This window comes from Neoarius graeffei, chromosome 14 (genome assembly GCF_027579695.1).
Source record: "Neoarius graeffei isolate fNeoGra1 chromosome 14, fNeoGra1.pri, whole genome shotgun sequence".
NCBI lineage: Eukaryota > Metazoa > Chordata > Actinopteri > Siluriformes > Ariidae > Neoarius > Neoarius graeffei.
Window position 1 is genome coordinate 2,703,378 of NC_083582.1, and position 20,000 is coordinate 2,723,377.

General features: G+C 44.3%; 2 protein-coding genes across 6 annotated transcripts in view; both read right to left on the reverse strand.

Annotated features, from left to right (window-relative positions):
- lrrc20 (leucine rich repeat containing 20) overlaps positions 1-10,290 on the reverse strand; it is a 19,751-nt gene extending 9,461 nt beyond the window's left edge. For 2 of the 5 annotated variants that reach the window (XM_060939124.1, XM_060939121.1), the window contains exon 1: positions 10,210-10,290. The gene's annotated coding sequence lies outside the window, so the exon portion shown is untranslated. Of the gene's footprint in view, positions 1-538; positions 651-10,209 lie in introns of those variants that run through there. The other 3 variants (XM_060939123.1, XM_060939120.1, XM_060939122.1) reach the window with 3 other exon arrangements.
- A 5,171-nt stretch (positions 10,291-15,461) lies between these two features.
- ndr2 (nodal-related 2) lies at positions 15,462-19,146 on the reverse strand. The gene is made up of 3 exons (XM_060938698.1): positions 18,900-19,146; positions 15,903-16,624; positions 15,462-15,614 (listed from the first exon to the last, which is right to left on the reverse strand). The coding sequence occupies exons 1-3, from the start codon at positions 19,144-19,146 to the stop codon at positions 15,462-15,464; spliced, it is 1,122 nt and encodes a 373-aa protein (XP_060794681.1).
- Positions 19,147-20,000: the final 854 nt, after the last annotated feature.

Below are 20,000 nucleotides of genomic sequence, written 5' to 3' on the forward strand. Positions count from 1 at the left end.
GATTCAGTAATAATTCAGTGCAGTAATAATGATTCAGTGCAGTAATAATGATGCAGTAATAATGATTCAGTGCAGTAATAATGATGCAGTGCAGTAATAATGATGCAGTAATAATGATGCAGTAATAATGATGCAGTAATAATGATGCAGTAATAATGATGCAGTAATAACGATTCAGTGCAGTAATAATGATTCAGTAATAATTCAGTGCAGTAATAATGATTCAGTGCAGTAATAATGATGCAGTAATAATGATTCAGTGCAGTAATAATGATGCAGTGCAGTAATAATGATGCAGTGCAGTAATAATGATGCAGTAATAATGATGCAGTAATAATGATGCAGTAATAATGATGCAGTAATAACGATTCAGTGCAGTAATAATGATTCAGTAATAATTCAGTGCAGTAATAATGATTCAGTGCAGTAATAATGATGCAGTAATAATGATTCAGTGCAGTAATAATGATGCAGTGCAGTAATAATGATGCAGTAATAATGATGCAGTAATAATGATGCAGTAATAATGATGTCATACTCAGCTGATGGCTGATGGTCGCTGTGTGTAATTATTTCCCTCCTGCGAGTCACAACAACCCGAACACACTCAAGCACCCACTGCAGCGCGTGCGGAAGTCTACACTGTCGCAAAACACAAACAACCTGCTTTACGGTTAAAGGGGTGTGTCCGAAAGCGACAGGCACTGATGGGTTGTGTCTAATCCACAATCATGAGCACTACAGAGTACACTATGTTGAGGAAACCAGATGAGTCGTGTTCGATTTTGTGCGAGTCCGCTGTGTGTCCCAATCCACCCTATTCACTATGTAGTGCACATAATACCATGATTAGTCTAGTGTGAGTGTGTTCCAATCCACACACCCTATTCACTATGTAGTGCACATAATACCATGATTAGTCTAGTGTGAGTGTGTTCCAATCCACACACCCTATTCACTATGTAGTGCACATAATACCATGATTAGTCTACTGTGTGTGTGTGTGTGTGTGTTCCAATCCACACACCCTATTCACTATGTAGTGCACATAATACCATGATTAGTCTACTGTGTGTGTGTGTGTGTGTGTGTGTGTGTGTGTGTGTCCCAATCCACACACCCTATTCACTATGTAGTGCACATAATACCATGATTAGTCTACTGTGTGTGTGTGTGTGTGTGTGTGTGTGTGTGTCCCAATCCACACACCCTATTCACTATGTAGTGCACATAATACCATGATTAGTCTACTGTGTGTGTGTGTGTGTGTCCCAATCCACACACCCTATTCACTATTTAGTGCACATAATACCATGATTAGTCTACTGTGTGTGTGTGTGTGTGTGTGTCCCAATCCACACACCCTATTCACTATGTAGTCCATATAATACCATGATTAGTCTACTGTGAGTGTGTGTCCCAATCCACACACCCGATTCACTATGTAGTGCACATAATACCATGGGTCTACTGTTGGCGTGTCCCAATCCACACACCCTATTCACTATGTAGTGCACATAATACCATGAGTCTACTGTTGGTGTGTCCCAATCCACACACCCTATTCACTATGTAGTGCACATAATACCATGATTAGTCTACTGTGGGTTTGTCCCAATCTACACACCCTATTCACTATGTAGTGCACATAATACCATGATTAGTGTACTGTGGGTGTGTGTGTGTCCCAATCCACACACCCTATTCACTATTTAGTGCACATAATACCATGATTAGTCTACTGAGTGTGAGTATGTCCCAATCCACACACCCTATTCACTATTTAGTGCACATAATACCATGATTAGTCTACTGTGTGCGTGTCCCAATCCACACAACCTATTCACTATGTAGTGCACATAATACCATGATTAGTCTACTGTGTGTGTGTGTGTGTGTGTGTGTGTGTGTGTGTCCCAATCCACACACCCTATTCACTATGTAGTCCATATAATACCATGATTAGTCTACTGTGAGTGTGTGTCCCAATCCACACACCCTATTCACTATGTAGTGCACATAATACCATGAGTCTACTGTTGGTGTGTCCCAATCCACACACCCTATTCACTATGTAGTGCACATAATACCATGATTAGTCTACTGTGGGTGTGTCCCAATCTACACACCCTATTCACTATGTAGTGCACATAATACCATGATTAGTGTACTGTGGGTGTGTGTGTCCCAATCCACACACCCTATTCACTATGTAGTGCACATAATACCATGATTAGTGTACTGTGGGTGTGTCCCAATCCACACACCCGATTCACTATATGATAATAATTAACAATAATAATAATTAACATGTATAGTGCACAGGCTGTATGAATATATGATCTTCTGCGCATTGCAGAATTAACTTTAAAATCTACTTATTAAAAACTAATGTAGAAATTGAGCTAAAACTACAATAAAACGATGATAAAAATAAATACAAAAAGGAATAATATAATTCTAATTAGATCTTAATTATTAAAGTGAACTTAAATAAGTGCATTTTCAACACATTTTTAAAATAATCCAGAGTTTTACAGTTCCGAATATTACTTGGTCATGAGTCCATAGTCCAGGGGCAGCAGCGCAGAAGGCCCTGGCCCCAGTGTGCTCTAAGTTCACTCTCTTGGAAACCCATGGAGTCGCTCACTATTGGATCTTCGTTGTGTGAGTGAAAATAAGACGCGCTACAGGTCTTACTGATCGGTCCCCATACTGAGTCACTGATCAAATCAGCCCAGATTCTTGACGTCTTGAGCTGGAGATAACCTGATGGTCACTAACAGGAAGAAAGCCCTCGCTGATCTGAGACCATCACTGTCTTGTTCCACAAAGTAAAAACTCAGGTTTATCATCATTGAGTTTCAGCCGGTCAGTCAGTATCCACTGGTGTATGTCCTCGATACAGTGCTACACTGCTGGAACTGCTTCTTCTCGACTTGCGTGTGAATCAGGTTTAAATGCGAGAGAGAGCTGAGGGTCATCTGTGTAACAATGAACGCGAGGTAGCTGTGCATTTACAATCTCAAAAGGATTGGATGCATAAATGACAGACAACAGAGGTCCAAGACAGGATCCCTGAGGAACACCATACTGCAAGGCAAAGCTGTCAGAGGTCCACTGTGGGTGTGTCCCAATCCACACACCCTGTTCACTATATAGTGCACATAAACCCCATCATCACATCTTCCTGCTTCATATCTACTGATCCTGCTGAAAGTGATATTTACGGTTGTATGTCTCTGACAGTTTATTTAAAGAGAAGGAAACTGGACGACCATGAGGCTAGATTGTCATTTCGACCTGTTCATCAGCCCGCCCCTAAACCTGTCAATCAGTGGGGAGATATCAGGGTCACCTGAGCTTGTAAAAACAATAGAACACGGTTCCTGAAAATAATTTGTGGAAATGGAATTTAATGTACAATTTGGCTTGTTAAACTTTCACAAACATGGTAACATGGGAATGGGCGGGGTTAAAAATTCTACTACAGCCAGCCACTAGAGGGCCTCAGAGATATTTTGGCTTCGCTTGACAAACCACTGAGACAACGTACACTCATTTATACTCCGAGTCTCTGAGTCCAGTGGAAGAGATTCACTCTTTACTCTCACTTCACCCTGAGCGTCTGTATGATACACACTTCACCCCGAGCGTCTGTATGATACACACTTCACCCCGAGCGTCTGTATGATACACACTTCACCCTGAGCGTCTGTATGATACACACTTCACCCTGAGCGTCTGTATGATACACACTTCACCCTGAGCGTCTGTATGATACACACTTCACCCTGAGCGTCTGTATGATACACACTTCACCCCGAGCGTCTGTATGATACACACTTCACCCTGAGCGTCTGTATGATACACACTTCACCCTGAGCGTCTGTATGATACACACTTCACCCTGAGCGTCTGTATGATACACACTTCACCCTGAGCGTCTGTATGATACACACTTCACCCTGAGCGTCTGTATGATACACACTTCACCCTGAGCGTCTGTATGATACACACTTCACCCCGAGCGTCTGTATGATACACACTTCACCCCGAGCGTCTGTATGATACACACTTCACCCCGAGCGTCTGTATGATACACACTTCACCCCGAGCGTCTGTATGATACACACTTCACCCTGAGCGTCTGTATGATACACACTTCACCCCGAGCGTCTGTATGATACACACTTCACCCCGAGCGTCTGTATGATACACACTTCACCCCGAGCGTCTGTATGATACACACTTCACCCCGAGCGTCTGTATGATACACACTTCACCCCGAGCGTCTGTATGATACACACTTCACCCCGAGCGTCTGTATGATACACACTTCACCCCGAGAGTCTGTATGATACACACTTCACCCTGAGCGTCTGTATGATACACACTTCACCCTGAGCGTCTGTATGATACACACTTCACCCCGAGAGTCTGTATGATACACACTTCACCCCGAGCGTCTGTATGATACACACTTCACCCTGAGCGTCTGTATGATACACACTTCACCCCGAGAGTCTGTATGATACACACTTCACCCCGAGCGTCTGTATGATACACACTTCACCCTGAGCGTCTGTATGATACACACTTCACCCTGAGAGTCTGTATGATACACACTTCACCCCGAGCGTCTGTATGATACACACTTCACCCCGAGCGTCTGTATGATACACACTTCACCCCGAGAGTCTGTATGATACACACTTCACCCCGAGCGTCTGTATGATACACACTTCACCCTGAGCGTCTGTATGATACACACTTCACCCCGAGAGTCTGTATGATACACACTTCACCCTGAGCGTCTGTATGATACACACTTCACCCTGAGCGTCTGTATGATACACACTTCACCCTGAGCGTCTGTATGATACACACTTCACCCTGAGCGTCTGTATGATACACACTTCACCCCGAGAGTCTGTATGATACACACTTCACCCCGAGCGTCTGTATGATACACACTTCACCCTGAGCGTCTGTATGATACACACTTCACCCCGAGCGTCTGTATGATACACACTTCACCCCGAGCGTCTGTATGATACACACTTCACCCTGAGCGTCTGTATGATACACACTTCACCCTGAGCGTCTGTATGATACACACTTCACCCCGAGCGTCTGTATGATACACACTTCACCCTGAGCGTCTGTATGATACACACTTCACCCCGAGCGTCTGTATGATACACACTTCACCCTGAGCGTCTGTACGATACACACTTCACCCCGAGCGTCTGTATGATACACACTTCACCCTGAGCGTCTGTATGATACACACTTCACCCTGAGCGTCTGTACGATACACACTTCACCCTGAGCGTCTGTACGATACACACTTCACCCCGAGCGTCTGTATGATACACACTTCACCCCGAGCGTCTGTATGATACACACTTCACCCCGAGCGTCTGTATGATACACACTTCACCCTGAGCGTCTGTATGATACACACTTCACCCCGAGCGTCTGTATGATACACACTTCACCCTGAGCGTCTGTATGATACACACTTCACCCCGAGCGTCTGTATGATACACACTTCACCCTGAGCGTCTGTATGATACACACTTCACCCCGAGCGTCTGTATGATACACACTTCACCCTGAGCGTCTGTATGATACACACTTCACCCCGAGCGTCTGTATGATACACACTTCACCCCGAGCGTCTGTATGATACACACTTCACCCTGAGCGTCTGTATGATACACACTTCACCCTGAGCGTCTGTATGATACACACTTCACCCTGAGCGTCTGTATGATACACACTTCACCCTGAGCGTCTGTATGATACACACTTCACCCCGAGCGTCTGTATGATACACACTTCACCCTGAGCGTCTGTATGATACACACTTCACCCAGAGCGTCTGTATGATACACACTTCACCCTGAGCGTCTGTATGATACACACTTCACCCTGAGCGTCTGTATGATACACACTTCACCCCGAGCGTCTGTATGATACACACTTCACCCTGAGCGTCTGTATGATACACACTTCACCCAGAGCGTCTGTACGATACACACTTCACCCTGAGCGTCTGTATGATACACACTTCACCCTGAGTGTCTGTATGATACACACTTCACCCTGAGCGTCTGTATGATACACACTTCACCCTGAGCGTCTGTATGATACACACTTCACCCTGAGCGTCTGTATGATACACACTTCACCCCGAGCGTCTGTATGATACACACTTCACCCCGAGCGTCTGTATGATACACACTTCACCCCGAGCGTCTGTATGATACACACTTCACCCTGAGCGTCTGTATGATACACACTTCACCCAGAGCGTCTGTATGATACACACTTCACCCTGAGCGTCTGTATGATACACACTTCACCCTGAGCGTCTGTATGATACACACTTCACCCTGAGCGTCTGTATGATACACACTTCACCCCGAGAGTCTGTATGATACACACTTCACCCTGAGCGTCTGTATGATACACACTTCACCCTGAGCGTCTGTATGATACACACTTCACCCTGAGCGTCTGTATGATACACACTTCACCCTGAGCGTCTGTATGATACACACTTCACCCCGAGAGTCTGTATGATACACACTTCACCCCGAGCGTCTGTATGATACACACTTCACCCTGAGCGTCTGTATGATACACACTTCACCCCGAGCGTCTGTATGATACACACTTCACCCCGAGCGTCTGTATGATACACACTTCACCCTGAGCGTCTGTATGATACACACTTCACCCTGAGCGTCTGTATGATACACACTTCACCCCGAGCGTCTGTATGATACACACTTCACCCTGAGCGTCTGTATGATACACACTTCACCCCGAGCGTCTGTATGATACACACTTCACCCTGAGCGTCTGTACGATACACACTTCACCCCGAGCGTCTGTATGATACACACTTCACCCTGAGCGTCTGTATGATACACACTTCACCCTGAGCGTCTGTACGATACACACTTCACCCTGAGCGTCTGTACGATACACACTTCACCCCGAGCGTCTGTATGATACACACTTCACCCCGAGCGTCTGTATGATACACACTTCACCCCGAGCGTCTGTATGATACACACTTCACCCTGAGCGTCTGTATGATACACACTTCACCCCGAGCGTCTGTATGATACACACTTCACCCTGAGCGTCTGTATGATACACACTTCACCCCGAGCGTCTGTATGATACACACTTCACCCTGAGCGTCTGTATGATACACACTTCACCCCGAGCGTCTGTATGATACACACTTCACCCTGAGCGTCTGTATGATACACACTTCACCCCGAGCGTCTGTATGATACACACTTCACCCCGAGCGTCTGTATGATACACACTTCACCCTGAGCGTCTGTATGATACACACTTCACCCTGAGCGTCTGTATGATACACACTTCACCCTGAGCGTCTGTATGATACACACTTCACCCTGAGCGTCTGTATGATACACACTTCACCCCGAGCGTCTGTATGATACACACTTCACCCTGAGCGTCTGTATGATACACACTTCACCCAGAGCGTCTGTATGATACACACTTCACCCTGAGCGTCTGTATGATACACACTTCACCCTGAGCGTCTGTATGATACACACTTCACCCCGAGCGTCTGTATGATACACACTTCACCCTGAGCGTCTGTATGATACACACTTCACCCAGAGCGTCTGTACGATACACACTTCACCCTGAGCGTCTGTATGATACACACTTCACCCTGAGTGTCTGTATGATACACACTTCACCCTGAGCGTCTGTATGATACACACTTCACCCTGAGCGTCTGTATGATACACACTTCACCCTGAGCGTCTGTATGATACACACTTCACCCCGAGCGTCTGTATGATACACACTTCACCCCGAGCGTCTGTATGATACACACTTCACCCCGAGCGTCTGTATGATACACACTTCACCCTGAGCGTCTGTATGATACACACTTCACCCAGAGCGTCTGTATGATACACACTTCACCCTGAGCGTCTGTATGATACACACTTCACCCTGAGCGTCTGTATGATACACACTTCACCCCGAGCGTCTGTATGATACACACTTCACCCTGAGCGTCTGTATGATACACACTTCACCCAGAGCGTCTGTACGATACACACTTCACCCTGAGCGTCTGTATGATACACACTTCACCCTGAGCGTCTGTATGATACACACTTCACCCTGAGCGTCTGTATGATACACACTTCACCCCGAGCGTCTGTATGATACACACTTCACCCAGAGCGTCTGTATGATACACACTTCACCCTGAGCGTCTGTATGATACACACTTCACCCCGAGCGTCTGTATGATACACACTTCACCCCGAGCGTCTGTATGATACACACTTCACCCTGAGCGTCTGTATGATACACACTTCACCCCGAGCGTCTGTATGATACACACTTCACCCCGAGCGTCTGTATGATACACACTTCACCCTGAGCGTCTGTATGATACACACTTCACCCTGAGCGTCTGTATGATACACACTTCACCCTGAGCGTCTGTATGATACACACTTCACCCTGAGTGTCTGTATGATACACACTTCACCCTGAGCGTCTGTATGATACACACTTCACCCTGAGCGTCTGTATGATACACACTTCACCCTGAGTGTCTGTATGATACACACTTCACCCTGAGCGTCTGTATGATACACACTTCACCCTGAGTGTCTGTATGATACACACTTCACCCCGAGCGTCTGTATGATACACACTTCACCCTGAGCGTCTGTATGATACACACTTCACCCTGAGTGTCTGTATGATACACACTTCACCCTGAGCGTCTGTATGATACACACTTCACCCTGAGCGTCTGTATGATACACACTTCACCCTGAGCGTCTGTATGATACACACTTCACCCTGAGCGTCTGTATGATACACACTTCACCCTGAGCGTCTGTATGATACACACTTCACCCTGAGCGTCTGTATGATACACACTTCACCCTGAGCGTCTGTATGATACACACTTCACCCTGAGCGTCTGTATGATACACACTTCACCCTGAGCGTCTGTATGATACACACTTCACCCCGAGCGTCTGTATGATACACACTTCACCCTGAGTGTCTGTATGATACACACTTCACCCTGAGTGTCTGTATGATACACACTTCACCCTGAGCGTCTGTATGATACACACTTCACCATGAGCGTCTGTATGATACACACTTCACCCCGAGCGTCTGTATGATACACACTTCACCCCGAGCGTCTGTATGATACACACTTCACCCTGAGCGTCTGTATGATACACACTTCACCCCGAGCGTCTGTATGATACACACTTCACCCTGAGCGTCTGTATGATACACACTTCACCCCGAGCGTCTGTATGATACACACTTCACCCCGAGCGTCTGTATGATACACACTTCACCCTGAGCGTCTGTATGATACACACTTCACCCCGAGCGTCTGTATGATACACACTTCACCCTGAGCGTCTGTATGATACACACTTCACCCCGAGCGTCTGTATGATACACACTTCACCCCGAGCGTCTGTATGATACACACTTCACCCTGAGCGTCTGTATGATACACACTTCACCCTGAGCGTCTGTATGATACACACTTCACCCCGAGCGTCTGTATGATACACACTTCACCCCGAGCGTCTGTATGATACACACTTCACCCCGAGCGTCTGTATGATACACACTTCACTCTGTACTGCTTTACACTCAGTGTAGGAACTAGTGTTGTAGTGAAAGCCACCAAAACCAAGACCAAGTCATGACCGAGACCGAGGCAGGGCGAGTCCGAGTCCGAGTCAGGACCAGACCAGTATGTGTGATGGGGGAGGGGTGACAGCTGTCAAGAGGAAGAAAAGTTTGGAATTCGCACCGAGTCACATTATTAGTTGCATCTGAAGCAGGAAGTTTTCCATCCAATCACAGTCACGATGTTCACAAATCAATCAGGCAATGTGCAGGCAGTTTAGTGAAATCCACGCAGCTGTGGTCTCGACTGGTCTTCAAATAAACTCTTGAGTTTTTTATGTCTGAGACATGACCGAGTAAAAATGCGCTCGATTCCGAGGCCTTCAAAAAGTGGTCTTGAAACCAATCTTGAGTTCTCCAGCACTCGTCACGATGCTGATGTTTCTCTGTAAAACACTCTGATGTTTCTAAATCTAACACAAGTTAATACTCAACGTTACATACCTGTGCCACTTCAGTATTCCCGTGTGTGTGTGTGTGTGTGTGTGTTTCCCATTCTGCAGTGCTAAGCAACTACTGGTTCTCCAACATTCCTCTTTCAGCTGAACAAAAGCAACAAAAGTAGAGTGTGTGTGTGTGTGTGTGTGAGAGAGAGAGAGAGAGAGAGAGAATTCAGGCTCTGACAGTTCCTCAACCTCAGCTACATCTCTCCAGTTTATCATCGCTCTAGAACTCCAGATGTTGGTTCAGGTTTATCAGAAAGTCCCGAATGAACAAATGAAAAGAAACAAACTGTGCTTTGTATTTATTTCTGTTGAAACTCATCTCATCTCATCTCATTATCTGTAGCCGCTTTATCCTTCTACAGGGTCGCAGGCAAGCTGGATCCTATCCCAGCTGACTACGGGCGAAAGGCGGGGTTCACCCTGGACAAGTCGCCAGGTCATCACAGGGCTGACACATAGACACAGACAACCATTCACACTCACATTCACACCTACGCTCAATTTAGAGTCACCAGTTAACCTAACCTGCATGTCTTTGGACTGTGGGGGAAACCGGAGCACCCGGAGGAAACCCGCGCGGACACGGGGAGAACATGCAAACTCCGCACAGAAAGGCCCTCGCCGGCCCCGGGGCTTGAACCCAGGACCTTCTTGCTGTGAGGCAACAGCGCTAACCACTACACCACCGTGCCGCCCCCTGTTGAAACTCCTCTGTTCATTTTGTTTACCAAAACCTAACGATCACCTCCTCCTTTATTTCCTCAGAGGGCCGCGGCGCTGCTTCCGGGGATCGTCAGCGCGGTGTAGATTGGTCCTGTTTGGTGGTCGCCCCGGGGCAGACTGGGGGAAACGCTATGGCTAAAGCGTTAATGTTAGTGAGAGTCTCTGTTTATTCAGAATGTTGTGAGTTCTGAGTTTACTTCACTGGAGAACATTACACAGTGGCACAAAGATATGAAGTTTATCTTCTCATGCTGAAAATCTTTTCACTCAGTCGCTTTGCTCACTCGTGAATATGTTCACCACTCAAAGATAAACTTCATATTTTCACGCAAGCGTGTAATATCCCCAAAAAAACTAAAATACACAGACATGCCGGATTCCAATGAGTCCAATGATTCAGTCTGTAAATGTAACCAAACTAAAACTGAGTCTCTGTAAATAAACCGTCTGAGTGAAGGCACTTTATAAACTTATAACACTTATGATTTACTTTTATTTAAATAAAAGTACAACCCCAATTCCAAAAAAGTTGGGACACTGTGTAAAACATAAATAAAAACAAAATGCAAAGATTTGCAAATCATGGAAATTCTATATTTCATTGAAAATAGTACAAAGACAACATATCAAATGTTGAAACTGAGAAATTTTTATTTTTTCTTGAAAAATGTGCTCATTTTGAATTTGAGGTCAACAACACATTTTAAAAAAGTTGGGACGGGGTAACAAAACACTGAAAAATTGTGTAATGCTAAAAAACCCCCGAATTTGTTTAATTGGCAACAGGTCAGTAAGATGATTGGGTATAAAAAGAGCATCCCAGAGAGGCGGAGTCTCTCAGAAGCAGTGGCGGCTGGTAGTCTTTCAAACAGGGGAGGCTGGTCGGTTACGATATTTCCAGATTTTAAAAGAGAAAACACATCAATTTTGCCCATACTCTTGCCTCTGATCTGGCTGATTGTTGGCAGGGTCACAAACTGTGAAATAACAGGTTCTTTTGGCCCATTAGCCTACTGTCCAATATACATGATGGTGGTGTTGGGGGGGAGGGGTATATTTTAACATTTTATATTTTAAAATTGTGGCATGTTGTTTAAAAATTGATCATTATTGAAAGCAGCTCTTTGTCAGGAACCTCAGCAGTAACAGCAGAGTGTTCTGGAATAGGCACAAGCACTGACCTTGGGGAGCCAAACATAGAGCTGGGGGCCACACATTTCATTCAATGACACTTTCCCTATATTTTACTTATTTTGACTGAGAAATGTTTTATTGACAATTTTGATAACCCTTCACTTTTAATCCAGGTCTGTAGTGTGAAATGTTCTCGGCTGTGTTTTTGTTTAAAAATGTTTTCCAAATTGTAGCTGTGTTTAATTCATATCCAGAAAAACATATATTCCAATATAATATACTCAGCATAAACATTTTAAATAGATTCTATATTTTTGGTCCATCCATGACATGTTACTAAAGTAGCCTATTTACTGTTGCTGATGTGGGTCACTTGCTGTTAGCCAATTCACTTTCTCGTACCAGGAGAGCTGAAAGGAACGAGTATTATTCCCTACCTTTTTCACCAAGTCAGTTTGAGGCGTTGGTCTACCCTGCTCTTTAATTTTAATTTTTTCCTCGAAAGGAAGACTGGCAAATGGCGTCGCCAAAATTAAATCAGTAATGCTCGGCATCCGTGCGCAGCTTTCTTGCTAGCTGACTAGCCCCCTCAAGTTCAAGTTCAGTCACTCAAATAAACGAAATTTCTGGAACTAAGATAGCAAACTTGACAACACTATATTTACACTTTATTTACAATGAAAATATATACAAACTAAAAAAGCTGGTAGAAACTGTATGTAATGAATGAAATCGAAATGTAAGCTGATCTCTTACAATACACCACAGCACTTGCGAATCCGCATGGGACTGAACTGAGATTCACCACTGCCTGTCTATATTTGAAACGAGCTGTCAATCAAAGAAAATATCTGGCCGCTTTCACCAATCACCAGTCTCCTCGCGGAAACTGCCATGTCCCTCCCACTGTGAGGCTGGGAGTCCGTGGGCAGGCGTTTTCGCAGTATTTGTCCAATAATCGTCTTGCATTTTGAGATTGAAAAGCGCAGAGCTCCCAAATGCCATTGAAGTGCACTGAGTCTGGGCTGCATCGCGCTGTCACGAGGGGGAGAAACTCACGCACACATTAGGCGAACTGGGGAAAGTTATAACGGAATGATTTCGCACTGTAGTGGGTTGAGCACATATATTTCTATGATTCTGGATCTGAAACAGCAATGTTATAAGGTCGGCTATAACATAAGCCTAGCGCAATTCATCCTACACGATGTTCGTCATTTTTAGAGGAGGCTGAGCCTCCCTCGCTGTCTTAGAGCAATCGCCCGTGCTCAGAAGTAAAGATGGGGCGGGGTTCACCGCTCTGTGAAAGACTGCGTGGGCAAACAGTGCAACAATTTAAGAATAACGTTCCTCAATATAAAATTGCAAACAATTTGTGGATCACATCATCTATGGTCCATAATATCATTAAACGATTCAGAGAATCTGGAGAAATCTCTGTCTGTGAGAGACAAGGCTGAAAACTGACACTGGATGCCTGTGATCTTCAGGCCCTCAGGAGACACTGCATTAAAAGCAGACACGTGTCTGTAGTGGAAATCACTGTATGGGCTCAGGAACACTTCAGAAAACCATCGTCTGTGAAAACACTTCATTACTGCATCCACAAATGCAAGTTAAAACCAGATAGAAACAATATCCAGAAACCCCGCCCCCTAATCTGGGCCTTTTACGATGGATTGAGGCGAAGTGGAAAACCGTCCTGAGGTCTGACGAATCAAAAGTAGAAATTCTTTTTAGAAATCATGGACACCAAGTCCTCCAGGCTAAAGAGGAGCGGGACCATCCGGCTTGTTATCAGTGTATAGTCAGCGTCTGTGATGGTATGAGGGGGCATTAGTGCACATGACATGGAGCTTGTACATCTGGGAAGGCATCATTAATGCTGAATGATATAAACACATTTTAGAGCATCATGCTGCCATCCAGACAAAATCTTTTTCAGTGAAGGCCTTCCTTCTTTCAGCAAGACAACGCCAAACCGCTTTCTGCACATATTAAAACTGTGTGGCTCTGTGATAAAAGAGTCTGGGTGCTAAACTGGCCTGCTGCAGTCCAGACCTGTCTCCCATTTAAAACATTTGGTGCATTATCAAGTGCAAAATATGACAAAGGAGACCCCGAACTGTTGAGCAACTGAAATTGTATATCAGGCAAGAATGGGACAACATTTCTCTTTCAAAACTCCAGCAACTGGTCTCCTCAGTTCCCAAACGTTTACAGAGTGTTGTTAAACATAGAGGTGACGCAACACAGTGGTAAACACGCCCCGTCCCAACTTTTTTGAAAAGTGTTGCTGACATCAAATTCAAATGAGCAAATATTTTTCAAAAAACAATAAAATTTCAGGGTGGCACGGTGGTGTAGTGGTTAGCACTGTCGCCTCACAGCAAGAAGGTCCGGGTTCGAGCCCCGTGGCCGATGAGGGCCTTTCTGTGCGGAGTTTGCATGTTCTCCCCGTGTCCGCGTGGGTTTCCTCCGGGTGCTCCGGTTTCCCCCACAGTCCAAAGACATGCAGGTTAGGTTGACGTGGGGCGGCCTTGGGCTGAGGTGCCCTTGAGCGAGGTACCGAACCCCTGACTGCTTCCCAGGCGCTCTTGTGTGGCTGCCCACTGCTCTGAGTGTGTGTGTGTGTGTGTGTGTGTGTGTGTGTGTGTTCACTGCTTCAGACGGGTTAAATGCAGAGGATGAATCTCACTGTGCTTGAAGTGTGCATGTGACGAATAAAGGTTTCTTCTTATTATATTTATATCTCAACTGCCATCTAATCTAATTCAGTCTAATCATAAATTATACACTGAACAGATAAAGACCTTTCTTTATGTTTAAAGATGTTTAAAATCTATTTATACAAAACATTCAATAATACTATAAATTGATGTAAATAAATAAATAAATAAATAAGTTGCAATTCAATGAAATAATAATAATAATAACCACAAAAATAATTTCTTAGAAAATGGTTCATTTATTCTGTAAAAATATTCTTTTCTGGATGTTTTGTAACCAAAGAATCATAAATAATAGGAATATAAATATTAGGACTCTATTTATTCATTATTTACAGTAAATATTTACACGATTTAAATCCGTGAGCAGTGCTTAAAAACAAAACTCCCTCGTTAACACTCTGTAGGGAACAGAACCTGTTATTTCTGTAGGGAGTGAAACTCACCCTACACCGTATCAAGTGCACTAATGTAGGGAGAAGGAAAGTGGGCACCAAACCCCACCCTACTGGACACGTAGTGCACTATGTAGGGTTAATGTTGGTGTGTTTATTTCCCAAATGATTTGAGTGGAAGCCTTGAAGAACCCTGTGTTTAAGAGGTTGAGTGTTAGTTGTTGGTCTCGGGCGGAGACGGAGGTGGAGAAACGTGATCCCTCGCTCCCTCAGTGACAGCCGCACTCCTCCACCACCATCTGCTCGTGGTGCCGCAGGATCATCTCTCCACTGTCGTAGTACAGCATGCTGAGGGCGCTGGTGCGGATGGGAGCGCAGCACGGCGAGGGCACGCAGCTCGGCTGGAAGTGTCTCAGTAAACTCTGAAGGACGAGAGAGACGGTGGAGGTGAGAGATGATCACGTGGTGAGAACAGGAGTGAACTTGTTCCACAGAACGTTAAATAAACAAAAACATGTAACTGTTGGTGTAAGAGGATGAAAACACTCGCTGGGGGACGTGCTGTTAGAGGAAATTAATCAGCGTCAGGATGGTCTCAGGAATGCCGCTTCACCGCACCACTGTGGTGTTGATTAGTTTACTATAACAGCGTGCTCCAGCGTGGTTTGTTCCTTCCTCACCGCGGTGTTTGCGTGTCGTGCTCTACTCACCTGCATGTAGGCGTGATTTGTAGGGTGGAAGTCCTCTCCGAGTGGATTGGGACACGCCCCTTCACAGCGGTAGGCGTTGTACTTTTTCGGGAAGACGATCCAGGAGCTCCATCCAATCTGGTTGAAGTCGACATGCATGTCCACTCTCCTGCAGAGGTTCTTCTTCTCGTTCTCCTTCTCTCTGTCATTCTTGTGGTTCTTGCGGCGGCTCTTCTGCCTCTTCACCCTGCTCAGGACTGGACTCTCTGCGCTCAGGAGGAATTTGGAGCGCTCAGCTGTACGCAGCAGACTCGCTTTATCCTGCTCTCTGGCCTTCGATCTTTCCTGTGAGAACACCAGCAGCAGCGCTCGATTCATTCCCGCATTCACCACCTTCACACCTGAAGGGACGCGACTTTTGACCTTCGTCCTCCTCCTCCTCCCCCTCTGCGAGAGCATGTCGTCCGTCCAGCGGAGCAGCCGAGCCGTGATGTTATACACTCGCCACTGATTGGACGAGCTGATCAGAGAGGGTTCTGGGAGAAATCCCAGCGACTGCTCCTCCATACACACGCTGCGTTTGGGACACGGCCGGTCCTGATCATGACGCAGCTCCACGGTAACGTTCTGACCGGTTGCCGTAGGAACACGGATCCTCAACTCAATGGCCTGGACATGGCGCTCAGACAGCAGAGAGGAAAGGTCAAAGGTCGTGATCCAGTTTCTGTCTCGAAAGATTAAACCTGTTTTTAAAAATGGAAATGAAAGAAACGTTAATAAAGACTCCTGAAAACTAATTTAGCAAAATAAATAAATAAAATACAGCAAAAGAAAGAAAGGTAAAGTTTTTTCGGTGTAAAAATGTACGTGTTAAACATATTTTTTGTCATAAGTAATATAAATATTCAAAAATACAGAAAGTAAGAATAAATTATTTTAAAAACACTGAAATTATAAAAAATGACAAATACTTTATTTAATAACAAATATTTATTTATTTATTTATTTATTTATTTGTTATTACTTATATTACTTGGAAATATTTTTAGATCTAATTATTTGAAGACAGTGAATTAGAGAATGTTTAACATGATTAATATCTAAAATGAATGAATCAGTTTATAGAGAATTATGATTCTATTCCGTGATTCTATTCATCTCTGATTACTGAGTGCGCATTATTTATAGAATATTTAACAATAAAGAATGAAGAATATCTGAACAAAATGGCGGCGCGTACACACACAGCGGCTCCTCTCCGCCCCGACTTTGCTCCAATTTATATGTGTGTGTGTGTGTGTGTGTGTGTGTGTATAGACCTGTGAGTGTTTAGTCTATGTCTATTTCTTATCTAGAGTGTTTATGCTGTTTATATTGTTTATTTCAGTTATTCTGTTTGTATTTATTGCATTGCCTGTTTGCACCGTGGCTCAGAGAGGACTGAAATCTCGTCTGCGCTGGATGTGGAGCGTGCAGCATATCTGATAATAAAGTTGACTTGACTAAAATAATTGTGTCAATCAGTTCTGAGAGTGATCATGTTTCTGTTTAAAACATTTACTGACAGGTGTGTGTGTGTGTGTGTGTGTGTGTGTGTGTGTGTGTGTGTGTGTGTGTGTGTGTGTGTGTGTGTGTGTGTGTGAGTGAGTGAAACTAATGCTGATTTGATTAATGGGCAGAAACTCTGAAGTAAACACAATTAAATAATCTCCTGTTCATTTTCTGTCACAGAGGCAGAAAACCTCACAAGTGGGGACTGAAACTCATCTTTACACACACACACACACACACACACACACACACACACACACACACACACACACACACACACACACACACACACACACACACACACACCAGGGCTCCTAATCTAATCAGCTTGGTGTGTGAAAAGGTGACATGTTGATTTGGGTTTAACAAGTGATTTGTAGGAGGGAAGTCTGGAAACACAGCCAATCAACATCAGAGAGAGAGAGAGAGAGCGACAGAGAGAGAGAGACAGAGAGAGGGAGAGAGAGAGAGAGACAGGGAGACAGAGAGAGAGACAGGGAGACAGAGAGAGAGACAGAGAGAGAGGGAGACAGACAGAGAGACAGAGAGAGACAGAGAGAGACGGAGACAGAGGGAGACAGAGAGAGAGGGAGAGAGAGAGGGAGAGAGATGGAGACAGAGAGAGACAGAGAGAGGGAGACAGACAGAGAGACAAGGAGAGAGAGAGATGGAGACAGAGAGAGGGAGACAGAGAGAGAGACAGAGAGAAAGGGAGACAGACAGAGAGACAAGGAGAGAGACGGAGACAGAGAGAGAGAGAGGGAGACAGAGAGAGGGAGACAGAGAGAGCACTCAAAAAATAACTTGCTCAGTGAACGTAATAAATTATGGAAAGTATTTCCACCCAAGTAAAATGCGTTAACTTCGCCAGGAATAATTTTGTTGAGTGACATAAATGTCAACCGTTACATGTTAGACTTAGATTCATGTAACAGGCAGCCATGTTGGGTTTTTTGAGTGTGAGGGAGAGAGAGACAGAGAGAGAAAGAGAGAGAGAGACAGACAGACAGAGAGAGAGGGAGAGAGAGAGACAGACAGACAGAGAGAGAGGGAGAGAGAGAGACTAAGAAAGAGAGAGAAGGGGAGAGAGAGAGAGAGAGAGAGAGAGAGAGAGAGAGAGACTAATTCTCTGATCCCTCACTCAGACTTTATTTTTGCCCCTGATGTGTATTTGACTCTGACTGGAGTGTGAGTGTTTCTGTGACAACACACACACACACACACACACACACACACACACACACACACACACACACAGAACTACACAGAGAACTACACGTCTAGGAATTAAAATTAAACATTATATAATTCTGTTATATAAATATAACAGTCACTTCATTATTAATTATAGAATATCATGATTCTACATAAAATTCAGGAAATGATTTAAAATGGTAGCTGCTAATAGAATCAATCATAACTTTGCCATGAGAGAATAAATGAATAGAGAGAGAGTAAAGGCCTTACTCCTGGGAGCGACGCTGCGCACCGTGTCGGCCCTCACAGCTCGGTCCTGATCCGTGTGATGATGATGGAGGTGCCGAAGTGGTGATGATGATGATGATGGCGGTGCTGGCGTCTGATTGGTGCTGAAGCTGTGGTACAGGTGCAGCATGTAGGAGGGAAAATGGTGAGTTTGGTTCCTGTGAGTTCTGAACCCTGATCCCAGTCCCAGAGCCGTGAGGTGGAGCAGGAGAACTCCCGCTGCCTTCATCATGACACACTGACGTCTCTCAGACTGCGGCCTCCAGCCTTTATACCCCCCTCTATTACCCCACTACCCCACCCACCCCATCACCCCCCTCCCAGGACCCCGAAAATGAAGGGGCATTAAAACGACTCTTCAAGGGCTTCATGTGACAGCTCATCATCTATTCAACTGGAAATGAGGACACACACACACACACACACACACACACACACACACACACACACACACACACACACACACTTAAACACACGTCTGTTTCAGCACATTCTGTGTTTTTGATCTTTAAAGACCAAAAGGTCATCTGTTGCTGAATCTAAACACAGAATATTCATTCATTCATTTATTTATTTAAACAACATTAATTAAAATAAAAATAATAAATAATAACCCATTAAAACTATTATACATATGAGACTGTATAAGGTAAAAATAAAAAATACTCAAACGGGCTTTAGTTTTATTCATGTACCGAAACAATTTCATTTTTTCAATTTATTTTTAATAAAAAAAAGCAATTTGTTTTCTAGAGTCTTTGTTGCTATTTGTTTGTTTGTTTGTTTATTTATTTAGCTCAGAAATAAGAAAACAAACAAAACAGTAAAACGAGATAATAATAATAATAATAATAATAATAATAATAATAATAATAGAAAAAATTAATAATAGGAGTCACAGCAGTGACAGAAAGAGGAAAATAACATAAAATATATAAAATATTTAAAAATAGAATAAAAGTATAATACTTAATAACAGTGTAGTAATGTGAGAGTAAGCGTGCAGGATGATGAGTGCATCTCAATTAGAATATCATAAAAAAGTTCAATATTTTCCATCAGTTATTTAAGAAAGTGAAAATT

Excerpts from the sequence above, each read along its gene's own strand:
- ndr2 (XM_060938698.1), bottom strand. The coding sequence starts at position 19,146 with ATGAAGGCAGCGGGAGTTCTCCTGCTCCACCTCACGGCTCTGGGACTG. Across the intron at positions 16,625-18,899 it reads GCGCAGCGTCGCTCCCAGGA|GTTTAATCTTTCGAGACAGA; the intron begins GTAAGGCCTTTA and ends TTTTAAAAACAG. Across the intron at positions 15,615-15,902 it reads CAAATCACGCCTACATGCAG|AGTTTACTGAGACACTTCCA; the intron begins GTGAGTAGAGCA and ends CTCGTCCTTCAG.